This window comes from Jaculus jaculus, chromosome 8 (genome assembly GCF_020740685.1).
Source record: "Jaculus jaculus isolate mJacJac1 chromosome 8, mJacJac1.mat.Y.cur, whole genome shotgun sequence".
Taxonomy (NCBI): Eukaryota; Metazoa; Chordata; class Mammalia; order Rodentia; family Dipodidae; genus Jaculus; species Jaculus jaculus.
Window position 1 is genome coordinate 129,846,967 of NC_059109.1, and position 12,388 is coordinate 129,859,354.

At 52.9% G+C, this 12,388-nt stretch overlaps 1 protein-coding gene across 4 annotated transcripts in view; it reads left to right on the forward strand.

Moving 5' to 3' along the window:
• Positions 1–12,388, forward strand: part of Ptpn1 (protein tyrosine phosphatase non-receptor type 1) — a 69,255-nt gene that overhangs the window by 53,352 nt on the left and 3,515 nt on the right. For all 4 annotated transcript variants that reach the window (XM_004663865.3, XM_045156620.1, XM_045156618.1 and 1 more), the window contains exons 4-8: positions 2,006–2,104; positions 6,984–7,121; positions 10,137–10,346; positions 10,872–11,033; positions 11,534–11,739. In XM_004663865.3, the coding sequence (XP_004663922.1) occupies positions 2,006–2,104; positions 6,984–7,121; positions 10,137–10,346; positions 10,872–11,033; positions 11,534–11,739 (815 nt within the window). The remainder of the gene's footprint in view (positions 1–2,005; positions 2,105–6,983; positions 7,122–10,136; positions 10,347–10,871; positions 11,034–11,533; positions 11,740–12,388) is intronic.

The window sequence follows — 12,388 nt, forward strand, 5'->3', positions numbered from 1 at the left end:
GGAGTGACAAAAGTGGTGTGTCACTGAGCTTGTAAGACGCTCCCCGGCACATAACCAAAAGCCATGAGTAAGCTGGGAAAGGGGATGGCAGCATTTACTCCAGTTTTTGCCTGTTGTGTACAAGTTGGCTTAAGAAGCCTTCAGTAGATTTTTTAATCATAATTTTCATTTTGTCACTCTACATCAGCTTACCAGTGCTAGGTGTGGCTTAGAACGCACACCTGGAGCATGGAAATTCGAGTGCACCCAGAAGCTTCGTGGATAGTGCCTGTGGGCATTTGAGGTGGGCAGCAGTTGGAGTGAGGAGAAGCTGAGACACAAGGGACTTCTCCAAGCTCTTTCACAGAGAAGTCACAATTCCTTCTGGTTCTAGCCATTCATCTGTAATGGGAGTCAGGAACCCTTGGTATGGGGGTCACCCCATCATAGGGTAGGGTGTGTCAGAGTCAAATGGAGCATTAAGAAACAGGGCTGGTGAGCTGCATGTGGTAGCTCATACCTGTAATCCCAGCACTTAGGAGGTTGAGGATTTCCATGAGTTCAGAATCATCCTGGACTATGTAGTAAGCTCCCTGTCTCAGGAAAGGAGAGAGGGGAAAATGGAGGGAAGAGCCCTGTTCATATTTACCCTTCCTCTCCCCTCACCCTAGGAGCTACGGAGCCTGTGGCCTCTGTTCTGTAAGATGGTGCCATGGATATGTATAGCCCTCTTAGATAGTTCCTTTACTCTGGGAGTTAGGGAAGGAATCAAGTCTGACCCCAAAGTAGGACTTGTAGACAGGCTCCAAGCCACACGTCCAGAGCCCTTCCACTGATGCGCAGGGCTCCGTGTGCACAGTGCACGTCCCAGCCACATCCTCGTAGTGTGACTGTCGCGCGCTCGTGCTCCTTCTCCTTCACCACAAAGGATGTGTCGTGTCAGGTCCTGAGACATGTTCTAAGCCAGGTGGCACTAGGGTCCATGGAAGGCTACAGGTGAGTAGCAGAATGCAGATTGTTGGCAGGAGGGTTAGAGGGCCGAAGGGCCTTGGGGGGTGGGGGGAACAGCAGGTACCACAGACTGCTGCGTGCCACAGGCTGAGGGAGAGTTACCTGTTTGGTGACTGTTGTCAGAATCCCTGAGTCACACACACAGACACAGGAGAAACGGGGGGGGGGGGGAGTTGGAGTGGGAAGAGAGGACACTGGGTGCTAGTGCCAAGAAGGAAAAAGACAACTTGGGTGGAAATAGGTAAGAATGGAGACTGTTCTAGAGGAGGTGCTAGCCTGAGAACTGCTCAGCCCTGGTGTCGAAGGCACAGGTGATGTTCTACAGTGCCGACGAGCTGAGGCCGGCTCCAGGCACTTGCACCTGGGTTTACCAGCATCTGCCGTTACTAGATGAGCTTGCTGATCATTGAGTACCCACTGTGCCTGAGGCCTCTGGCCCTCCAGCCACCTGTCTGACTGTTGGCGTGTCCATGCCTCTCCCCTTCCCTGGTCCAGAGCTGCCGGTTCTCATGCTCAGACCTGACACTTCTAGTCGTAGGAGCCCAGCACACTGTGTTCCAGCTTCTGTTAAGACCTTCACATCCAGCACCGACATGCACAGCCTGTGAACATGTCCTGTTTAGTCAAGTGAGGGGGGCAGCTGGAAACAGGCATGGAGAGGTGGGGTCACAAGAGAATGGGAGATTGGAGCTGGGACTGGAACAGTCGGCGCATCGTGTTGGCTCTCACCTGTACTCGGTAGTTTGGGCCCCAGCTCTGCCCTGTTGAGTCCAGAAGTCCGGTGCCACCCCCAGCCAGCCCGCCCAGACCAGAGGCGGAGGTGGAAACCACCTCTCACCGCGTGGCAGCGTATGGGACGAGGACCAACTGTTGAGCAGGGAGGCGGCCCTGCCCCAGCCCGCCTGCCTAGCACTCCCCGTGGGCCTGGGAGGCCACTGCCATCGGCTGACTCTTCAGCGTAAGTCCTACTAGTGGGTTTCCAGTGTAACTCAGCATGTAACTTGTGTGTTTGCAGGGCCCCTTACCAAACACTTGTGGCCACTTCTGGGAGATGGTGTGGGAGCAGAAGAGCAGGGGTGTGGTCATGCTCAACCGAGTGATGGAGAAAGGGTCGGTAAGTTGGGGGCTGGTTCCCCTTGATGCTGCTGCCCATGTGCCTACCAGTCCCTAAAGCTCCCACTGTCCTCCAGGGTCTGTGTTTTCTTATTTTTTCCATTTTTTAATTTATTTATTTATTTGAGAGAGAAAGAGGCAGGTAGAGAGACAGAGAATATGGACATGCCAGGGCCTCTAGCTGCTGTAGATGAACTCGAGACACATAACTCACCTTCTGCGTCTCGCTTATGTGGGCACAAGGGAGCCTGTATCCTTAAGCTTCACCAACTTTTCACAGCTTAACTGTGAAACCATCTCTGCAACCCTTTTTCATATTTTTTATCTGCATGTGGATGCCTGTGCACGTGTATGTGCACATGCACGCCCACACACACATACCAGAGTCTCTTGCCAGTGCAAACAAATGACAGATGCTTGTGCCACATTTTGCATCGGGCCTTACATGGGTGCTAGGAATAGAACCTGGGACTACAGGGTTTGCAAGCGTCTTTAGTGTTGAGCCATCTCCTTAGTCCCCTGTGCTTCCTTCAGTGCTCTCATAGTTCCTTTACATGGTATCTTTAAAACAAAATTTTTATTTGTTTACTTATTATTTGAGAGAGTGAGAATGGGCATGTCAGGGCTCTTATCACTGCAAACGAACTTCAGGCGCGTGGACGACATAGTTCATCTGATTTTATGTGGGTACTGGGGAAATCAAACCTGGGCCAGCAAGCTTGGCAGATAAGCACCTTTACCCACTGAGCCATCTCCCCAGTCCTGGTACCTTTTTATTAAAAAAAACAAAAAACTACTAGTAGCTGGGCATGGTGGCTCACATCTTTAATTCCAGCACTCAGGGAGCAGGATTCCTGTGAGTTCAAGGCCAGAGATAGGAGAACTGCCATGAGTTCAAGGCCACCTTGAGACTACATAGTGAATCCGAGGTCAGCCTGGGCTAGAGCAAAACCCTTCATTGAAACAGGCAAACAAACTGATAAAACCGTTTGTCAACACAAGTGAGTTACAAACAAGTAAGTCAGTAGGTGAGTAGAAAGGAGAGCTGAGGAGCTGTCTGTCCCTTGGGAGCCTGATGCAGCCATCTGCTCCGCACCCTCATCTCCCTTCTCAGCTTTTGTCTGGGTAGTGGGGTGAACACAGACAGATGCAAAAGCTCCTTTTTTAGTGTATCTTCTTCACCTGCCTTGTTAGCTGGTCAGTTTGTCTTCTCATGATTGCAGAGGTGGCTCTTCAGAGCTGTGGGAGCTACTGGTTTCATTCCAAGTTTTTTTGTTTGTTTGTTTTTGTTTTTCGAGGTTGGGTCTCACTCTAGCCCAGGCTAACCTGGAATTCACTATGTAGTCTCAAGATGGCCTTGAACTCATGGCAGTTCTCCTATCTCGGCCTGCCTCCTGAGTGCTGGGATTAAAGGCATGATTCAGCACGCCCGGCATGTTCCAAGTTCTTAACACCCTTCAGCCTCTGTACTTTCAGCTAGCCCTGCCTCTCGGCCTGCTCTCCTCAGCCCCTTCGGTTCCATGCTTCCAGCACCACCTCCTGCCCAGTCCTCAGCATTGCTTGCTTTCCGGAATAGTCATGCTGTGGCTCACCGGACCCTGGATGGCTGGTCCTGGTCACCTAGATTCCCTGTCCAAACTCCAGATGGGACAGAGTTACAATTTCCGTTTCTTTCCATGTTCTTTGAATCAGGGGTCTTAGTCACAGCATCTACTTGTCTCCCATGTCCAGGTGTCACCCTCCTGCTCCTGTGCTGTGCAGAGCCATCTCAGATTTTGGCACTGTTCTGGGGCTCAGCTGAGGCACTGCTCCCAGAGCTGTCCTGGCTGCCTTGAGTGGTGAGAAGAACATGGGAGCACCTGAGACGCCACCCCTGTAGAGAAAGTAGTCCTGGCCCTGACAGTGAGGACTAAGTGCCTGAGAGCCAGCTGTGCTGTGCTTGTGTGTGTTGGACTGGGATCGTTTGAGGGGCCAGAGTTTGTTTGTTTGCAAGCAGAGAGAGAAGATAAAAAGAGAATGGGCACACCAGGCCTCTTGCCACTTCAAATGAAGTCCAGGTGCGTGCACCTGGCTTTATGTGAGTACTGGGAAATTGAACTAGCCTGTCAGACTCTGCAAACAAGCTCCTTTAACCTCTGAGCCATCTCTCCAGCCCTGGGTTCAGTTTAAAACTGACCTTAGACACATCAATATAGAGTGTTGTGAGTGTGAGGGAGGGCCTGTTGTTCAGATGGAAAGTAAGCCCAGTCTCTATCAGAGAGCCCTTCCGAAAGACAGCGCTGGGTTTCAGGTCATTTATATTCCAGAGCCTGTGCTCTAAGATCCTCGGAGACCTGCTCACTTAGGTCTCTGTTAATCACTGCCCGGGGGATGGAACACAAACCTTCCATCTCGGGGTCACAACACTGACTTTCAAGGTTCTGCAGATGTCCTCAGGAGCCTCTAGAACCCTTGCTAACATCTACCCTCATGACAAGTGACAGCTACTAGGGACACCAGCCACAAGCATTGCTGCCTTCCTGTCTGGTAGTAAGCAAGAGAGGTCCTGGCTTGACTCTAGCAGTGCCTGCTCACCTTTCAGTCAAAGTTAGGCTGTGTTTTAGGCATCTGGTTGGTGCCATCTGCTAACTGGAAGTAGAGATCTCATGCTTTTTGGTTTTATGTTTAAAATAAATATCTATGGGAAATAACAGAGCAAAGCATGTTCCTGTAGATGTCTAATTAACTGCTGGTTGATGGGCACTTGGGCATGGGCCAGGATGCCTCTAGAATCTTGGTTTTCACCAGATTGCAAAGCCCTGCCAGGCTTACGCATGCTTTTGGAGTGGTGCCTGCCTCCTGCTTCTCAAGAGGAGCGGCGCCGCTTCCGTAACGCGCTTGATCCCTCCTTGCTGTGGTGGGCGCCCACCTGCCTTGAGCCTACTAGGTCACATTTTTCATTTCTTTTTAAAAATTAAAATTTACTTAACTTTATTTATTTGAGAGAGATAAAGAAGCAAACAGAGAGCAGGTACGCCAGGGTCTTCAGCCACTGCAAACGAACTCCAGGCACATGCGCCCCCTTGTGCATCTGGTTTATGTGGGTCCTGCAGAATTGAACCTGGGTCCTTGGGCTCTGCAGGCAAACACCTTAACCACTAAGCCATCTCTCCAGCCCACATTCTTCATTTCTAGAGTCTGACTGTGGGATTGTGGGCATAAATCTCCCCTTCAGATGCCCCCAAAGTCTTGAGATCTTGCTTCCAGCTGCCCCACACAGACCACCAGCGTCCTGCCGTGTGGTCATACCTCTGTGACTTGTGGGCAGGTCTCCTGCACTGACAGGTCACCCTCACTAGAGGGCCTGGCTGTGCCAACTGCTCACAGAGGTGGGGAAGAAATGGTGTAGCCAGCCACATAATCAGAATAGGCTCACTGTGGGTGGGCTCTTGAGAAGCCTTCTGGCCAGTGTCTGAGACTGGACAGTTCATTACCCCACTCTCCCTTCTTGTTTCTCTTGCTTTCTGGGTTGCTGTTGTTGGGGCGGCTTCAGCCACCCTACTCTTGATGAAACACGGGTCCTCAGGCTGGCACTGCTTCAGCCCCGCAGCACTCGGGGCCTCCACTGGCCAGTCTCCCGCTGCTCCCCTGAAACATGGCCGCCGCCTCACCTTGCTCGGCCAGCCCAAAACGTCTCACCGCTCTGGATCCCCAGGGCACGTTCACAGCAACTTCCCGCCATGCTGCCCCCCTGTCCCTGTGGGGAGTGACAGTCTTGCCAGTCGCATGGTCACCCTTTGCTCCAGAGGAATATCCAGTTGGTCCACTGCCCATGAGTTACTAGTGCTATGTTCTAGAACTGGCCCCTCTGTCTTTTGAAGAGAATCATAAGGTCTCTGAGGTCTCGAGCTGCAGACATGGTCATCCTGCCTCAGACCCAGCAGCCATTTTAAAATTTAATTTCATGTGTGTATGTGTGGGCGGCTGGGTGGGTGTACCAGGGCCTCTTGTCCCTGTAAGATGCCAGGCACATGTACCACCTTTTGGTGTCTGGCTTTACGTGGGAGGCTGGGGAATTGAACCCTGGCCAGCAGGCTTTCCAGGTAAACGCCATTTTTGTCAGGAGCGTTACCTGCAGGCGGAAGTGTCTGGGGAGTACAAGCACTGTCTTGGAGCCAGGTTTCCTTCCTGAAACTTCAAAGAAACAAACCTTTGGGTTTGTTTGTTTTAAAACCATAATGATAATATTTGAATCAAGATCAAGTGTTTTCTGAATGTATCAAATAGAACATCAGAAGTATTTTTTCTGGGGCTGGGGAGATGGCTGGTTGGGTAAAAGCCCTTGCTGTGCCAGCGTGACACCCTGAATTGGGATCACCGGCCCCGGCCCCCAGCTGGATGCAGTCGCACACGTGGTGTGGTGGGAGTGGAGACAGGAGAATCCTTGTAAGTCCACAGGTCACCTAGTCTGATACACACAGCAGCAAGTGAGATTCTGCCATAAGCCAGGTAGGAGAGGCCCTCTGACTTCCACACGTGTGCTGTGCCACACACACACTGAAGGACCACGTACGCACACACACACACACATCGCACTCAACACAGAGTAATGCAAGGGTGAGCCACTGGTGTGACTGCAGCTCTTAGCCTGCTGAGACTCCCCAGCCTTGTCTCCTGTCCCCTGGTCACATTGAGACACTACCAGAGGTGTTCGTGAGGACATACCTGGTGTGCAGTGTAGCTCCACCTGGCAGCCAAGGGTGAGGTTCAGAGCCCTGCCACACTCCAGTGCTGTGGCCTGTGAGGAGACTCAGCCCTGGCCGCGCTGCTCTTAGACCTGGATCCAGGCCTTCACCCACCATCTGCTCTGCTCACGGTAATTCAGTGTTCCTTCCTCCTAGTTAAAATGCGCCCAGTATTGGCCACAGAAAGAAGAGAGAGAGATGGTCTTTGAGGATACAAACTTGAAGTTGACACTGATCTCAGAAGACGTCAAGTCCTATTACACAGTACGGCAGTTAGAGTTGGAAAACTTGACTGTAAGTATGGCACATGTTCATGTCCTTTGGGTGCCTGCCGGTGGGTTGTCTTGTCCCTTGCGTTCTGGTCCCTGCTGCAGTGCTCACAGGAGTTGTGCCCCATGGGTCATGTGGCACTGCACCAGTGTGAGCTAGCATGCTCATCAGTGACTGGGGCCAGTGGAGCCAGCTCTCTTTCACCCGGATACCAGCTAAAACCAGTTCCAAGGGAAAAAGAGATTTCTTGGTCCTGTATGCAACTGTGGAGGATGGAAGTGGCACCTGTTGGTGACATGGCAGTGGAGCGTACCACCTTTCTCATGTCCAAAACCAGTCTCTCTAGCAATCTGTGCATCTGAAAGGAGGGAGAGTCCTCCTGTTTTCTGGCCAGTGGAAGTTTTGTAGGCCAGGCCTTAGATCTGCTTTGGGGAAAAAAATTGTCACATCGCTTGTTACAGAAAGGTCTTGGATCATGGCAAGGCCCTTTCCTGAGAACCAGTGCCAGAGGCCCTGCCCAGGGCCCTCACAGTGACTCACTGAGCCCCAGCCCATCCCGAGCACTGCTGAAGGGGCTCACCGCGGCAGTGCCATACGGTTAACCGTGGTAGAGCCGCAGTCGGGGCCTAAATCCTGGCTGCTCTTCCTTGTCGCGCTTCAGCGAGGGCCTCCCATAGAGGGGTGGAGCGGCGGCACGACTTCCGCGTTGCTCTCTCTGGGCTGTGGGAAGGGCAGGATCTGCTGAGTGAAGGTCATGACTCCACGCTCACAGTGAAGAATTTAGCCTGAGTACCAGAAGAGAGGAAGGAAAACGCTGCTTCCGCTTTCCAGGGGCATGAGGTGGCTGCCTCGGAGGTTTGGCAGGAGTGATGGTGGCAGTGGTGGGAGGAAGGCCAGGTAGGAAGAGTGACTTCAGGGAAACTGCTTGTGGAGAGAGACCGGATGGAGCACGGAGCTGTGTTCTTGCGTGGCCGTGGTGACAGGTGGCTTGAAAGGGCTTTTGCCGCTGTTGCAGGTTTATGGGGGGTGGACTGATTGCTTTTTTTTTTTTCTTTTTCTTTTCAGTTTTTTTTTTTTTTTTGAGGTAGGGTCTCACTCTAGCCCAGGCTGACCTGAAATTCACTATGTAGCCTTAGGCTGGCCTCAGACCTAAAACAATCCTCCTACCTCTGCCTCCCCAGTGCTGGCATCAAAGGCATGTACCTATCTATGCCCGGCATGGTTGGTTGGTTTTGAGACAGTCTCGCTAGTAGACCAAGCTACTATCAAAGTTGAAGTCCTCCACCCTGCGCATCCTGAGTGATGGAGTTATGTTGTGCTCCCGTACCTGGCCAGCTGGTAGATTGTAACATTAGGATCTTTATTGTTTAAAAGCCCTTGTCTGGGATCTAGAGCAGAGTCCTTGTGAAAGGAGTGGGCAGGCATGAGAAACCTCATTGGAGGGACCAAAAGATTCATTTTGGCATACTTTTTGCTGACCTGTTTTTTAAATGTATTTGAAGTGCCCTACCCTGCCCCCCCCCCCACCTCCCATAGGAGAGGCACTTCCCTTTAGTGTTGTGGCAGCTGTGTGAGGTCATTTTGTAGGGAAGGAAGGGTGAAATTGCTGGAGGGGGTTCTCTGTAAATTACCTGTGGTTATGCAGTGTCTCCCAGCTCTGCCAAGAGCCCATGTGTTATAGAGGGAAGGTGGTTGCATCTTTTGTGTGTATGTTTATACCACAGCAAGGGCATGCTGGGATCTCTTGGAGGGCAGCTGGTAGCTTGGTGTCATTGTGCCTAGACTGGTTCTTGGCCGGAAGCATTGCCTGTCAGCTGCCGTTCAGGTGGTCCAGGCTGTGTCCTGGGGTCACCCTGTGGCAGGGAGCCTCGCGAGGCTGCTGTTGCTCCCCTCTGCAGCCTCACCCTTTGCTCACATTTAGGAGGCATAGGAGGAGGAGTCTTCCCCTTGCCCCTGGCAGCCTTGCCCCACCATGTGCGTGCAACAGAAGATAGCACCAGGACCATTCTTTCTTTCTGGCGCACCCACTAGGGGCACTGACGATTCCTGGAATTGGAAGTGGAGAACGCACAGACAGGCCAGCAGGCCAGGACGCTGTGGTTCTCATAGCTGATTGTGCTCACATATGGCGTCCTCCTCAGCAGTCCCCAGTCTTTGGAGACCAAAATGTCCTCTGAAGTGACAGTCCTTTCAAATGTCCCAGTGGTCCCAAAGCCCAGTGCAACCCAGAGCAAGTGCCTGCCGCGTATTCTCTCACCCCTTTCTTGGTGTCGCTGCCAGCTCCATGTGTTGAGGTGGACATCCAAACCAGGCACAGTCTACAGGAGGAACAGGGTTTGTTTCAGGCTTGCAGATCCAGGGGAAGTTCCACCGTGGTGGAAGAAGCTGGTCACTTTCACAGGTCACTGCAAAGAGAAAAACTACCACCAGCACCATAAACAAGCACTGTTCTCAGCGTACCTTAGTATTTTATATCTGCCCCAAAGTCATCTTAGGACTGGATCCTAGAATCCACCCACAGTGACCCCTTGTTCTCAGCCAAGTTACAAGCTTGAATAAACTCTTGAGTCTATTGGGGGACATCCATTCAAACGACCACACACAGGAAGCTTCGCTGTTTCTGAGAAGATTATTGTGGATGGCAGCACACTGTCCTGTGACCTGTGAGGCTGTGGCCATGAATATGATGGAAGTGGGTGGGAGCGAGAGAAAGTGAGGGAGGCTCTTCCGGGGCTGGCCGCGTGAGAAGTAGCGAGCAGATCATCAGCTGCCTGGCCAGCGCGGTGGGCACCAGGGAGGCTTGCTGCTTCTTTCTATTTGCGAAGTACTTGGTGTGCACATGGAACCTAATTTCTGTCCCAGTGATTTGTTCATTATCACCGTATGTTTGTTTGTTCATTCCTAAGGTAGGGTCTTGCTCTAGCACAGGCTGACCTGGGATTTACTATGTAGTCTTAAGGTAGCCTTAAACTCACAGTGATCCTCTTACCTCTGCCTCCCAAGTGCTGAACATGCATTTCATATGTTTTTCTCTTTCAGACTCAAGAAACTCGAGAAATCTTGCATTTCCATTATACCACATGGCCTGACTTTGGAGTCCCTGAATCGCCAGCCTCGTTCCTGAACTTTCTTTTCAAAGTCCGAGAGTCGGGGTCACTCAGCGCAGAGCACGGCCCCATTGTAGTGCACTGCAGCGCAGGCATCGGCAGGTCGGGGACCTTCTGTCTGGCTGACACCTGCCTGTTGCTGGTGAGGGCCTGGGGAGCCCAGGCAGAACATGTTTGAGCCCACGTTGCTCGCTCACTCAAAGCTCCCGTCACTATCCACAGTGCCCTTCCTCAGATGCCACCACACTCTGGCCTTTGCTGTTAAACCGTAACCCATCCTTGCTTGTAGAGCACTCCCAGCTGTAAAGGAGCCTGAGAACCCCTTCTCTGCTGTTCTGAGCTTTCCTTTGTGATATTTGGCGGGGGGGGGGGGGGGGGGGACTGTCAATGAGCCACAGAGCACTTGTGGAAGTCAGAGGACAACCTTGCGTATCTCCACCCTTGTGTGAGGCAGGGTCCTTGTCCCAGGCTCGGGCCTTCTCCTGCTCCATCTCCCCACTTGCTCTAATGCACTGGGACCACAGCTGCTCACACTGCCCTGTCCGGCTGCCGCCCACACTCTCAGGCCTCCGTTCTAGTCGCAGGTTGGCTTCCGCCTGTCCCAAGCACAATGTCACGGTGTGCCGCAGTCAGTGCTGCCCACTCAGGTGGTCTCTCTGGGTTTCAGATGGACAAGAGGAAAGACCCCTCCTCTGTGGACATCAAGAAAGTGCTGCTGGAGATGAGGAAGTTCCGCATGGGGCTGATCCAGACAGCCGACCAGCTGCGCTTCTCCTACTTGGCTGTGATCGAAGGGGCCAAGTTCATCATGGGTGACTCCTCGGTGCAGGTCAGCCGCACTCAGGTCTGGGTGTCTGTGGAGCTGGGCTGGCGCCCCAGGGCCAGTGCGTAAGGGCCAGTGCTCTCCACCCTGAGCCCTGTTGTAAATGAAACAGGTGGAAAGCTGTTGAATATTTGCTGAGTGTCCCAATAGCAAGAGAAGACTTGGTTTTCCAGAGATTTCACCTCACAGGGAGGATGAACCAAGAAATAAACTGAGGCCAGCCTGGGCGGGGGGGGAGAGCTCAGCGGGTAGAGCACATCATGGACTGGGTGTGTGTGGTGGTGCACTGAGCCTGTGTCCTGGCACGCAGGGGTGAGGGAGGTAGAAGGACTAGGAAGGAGCTCAAGGTCATCCTTAGCCACATAGCAAGTCAGAGGCCAGCCTGAGCTACATGTGCCTCTGCCTCCAAGTGTTTGGCTGGAACCTAGGAAGCCGCCCATCGCGTATCCTGGGAGGAGAGGGTCGAAGGGCAGGTGCTGATAGGATTTCTCCTCACTCTCTCCCAGGACCAGTGGAAGGAGCTCTCCCATGAGGACCTGGAGCCCCCTCCCGAGCACGTGCCCCCACCTCCCCGGCCACCCAAGCGAATCTTGGAGCCACACAATGGGAAATGCAAGGAATTCTTCTCTAACCACCAGTGGGAGAAGGATGGAGATGGGCCCATCACAGAAGAAAGCAGAGTCCCCGTAAATGCCACCCACAGCATGGGCAGGTAAGGAACGAAGGGAAGTGACTTTCCGTACAGAAACACGTAAGCATCAAAAACGGGGCCATGGCCTCACATTGGTAAAAGGTGCTTGTGCCCTAGAGCTGCCCTCCTGTGAGAAGCACCACCTGGGAGCCGGTAACTGCAGTGATGCTTCAGCGCCACCTTGTGGTGGTTGCAGATCACGCTCGGCACTGAGACTGAGGTGGTGTCAGACCCAGTGACCACCCAGACCTCACTGCCTTTACTCCCTTACATCAGCACAAGCACATTGACATCTGTGAAGTGCTGAGGTAACACTGAGATACACCAGGATGTGTCCGGTGGTCTGCTGCAGACCATCCTGTTGGGAAAGGGACCAGCTCACGGTGCCAGGAGGAGCTAGGGATGGGGAGGCTGTCTGCAAGAGACGACTAGGCATGCGCCAGATTCTGAGACATTGGTGGCCCATGGTCCCTCCTTGGGGAGGGTAGTTTTGAGATGGGTACACATTGACCCACAATGGGGACACCCAGAGCTGTCTGGTCACATGAGCATGCAGAGGTGTGGCAGTCCGCTGTGTCACGGGTAGTGAGAAGGCAGAGCGCCGGTGTGTGTTGGACTCAGGAAGCCGTGCCCTCTCCACACTGGGACACCGGTGTGACCAGACCAGGGA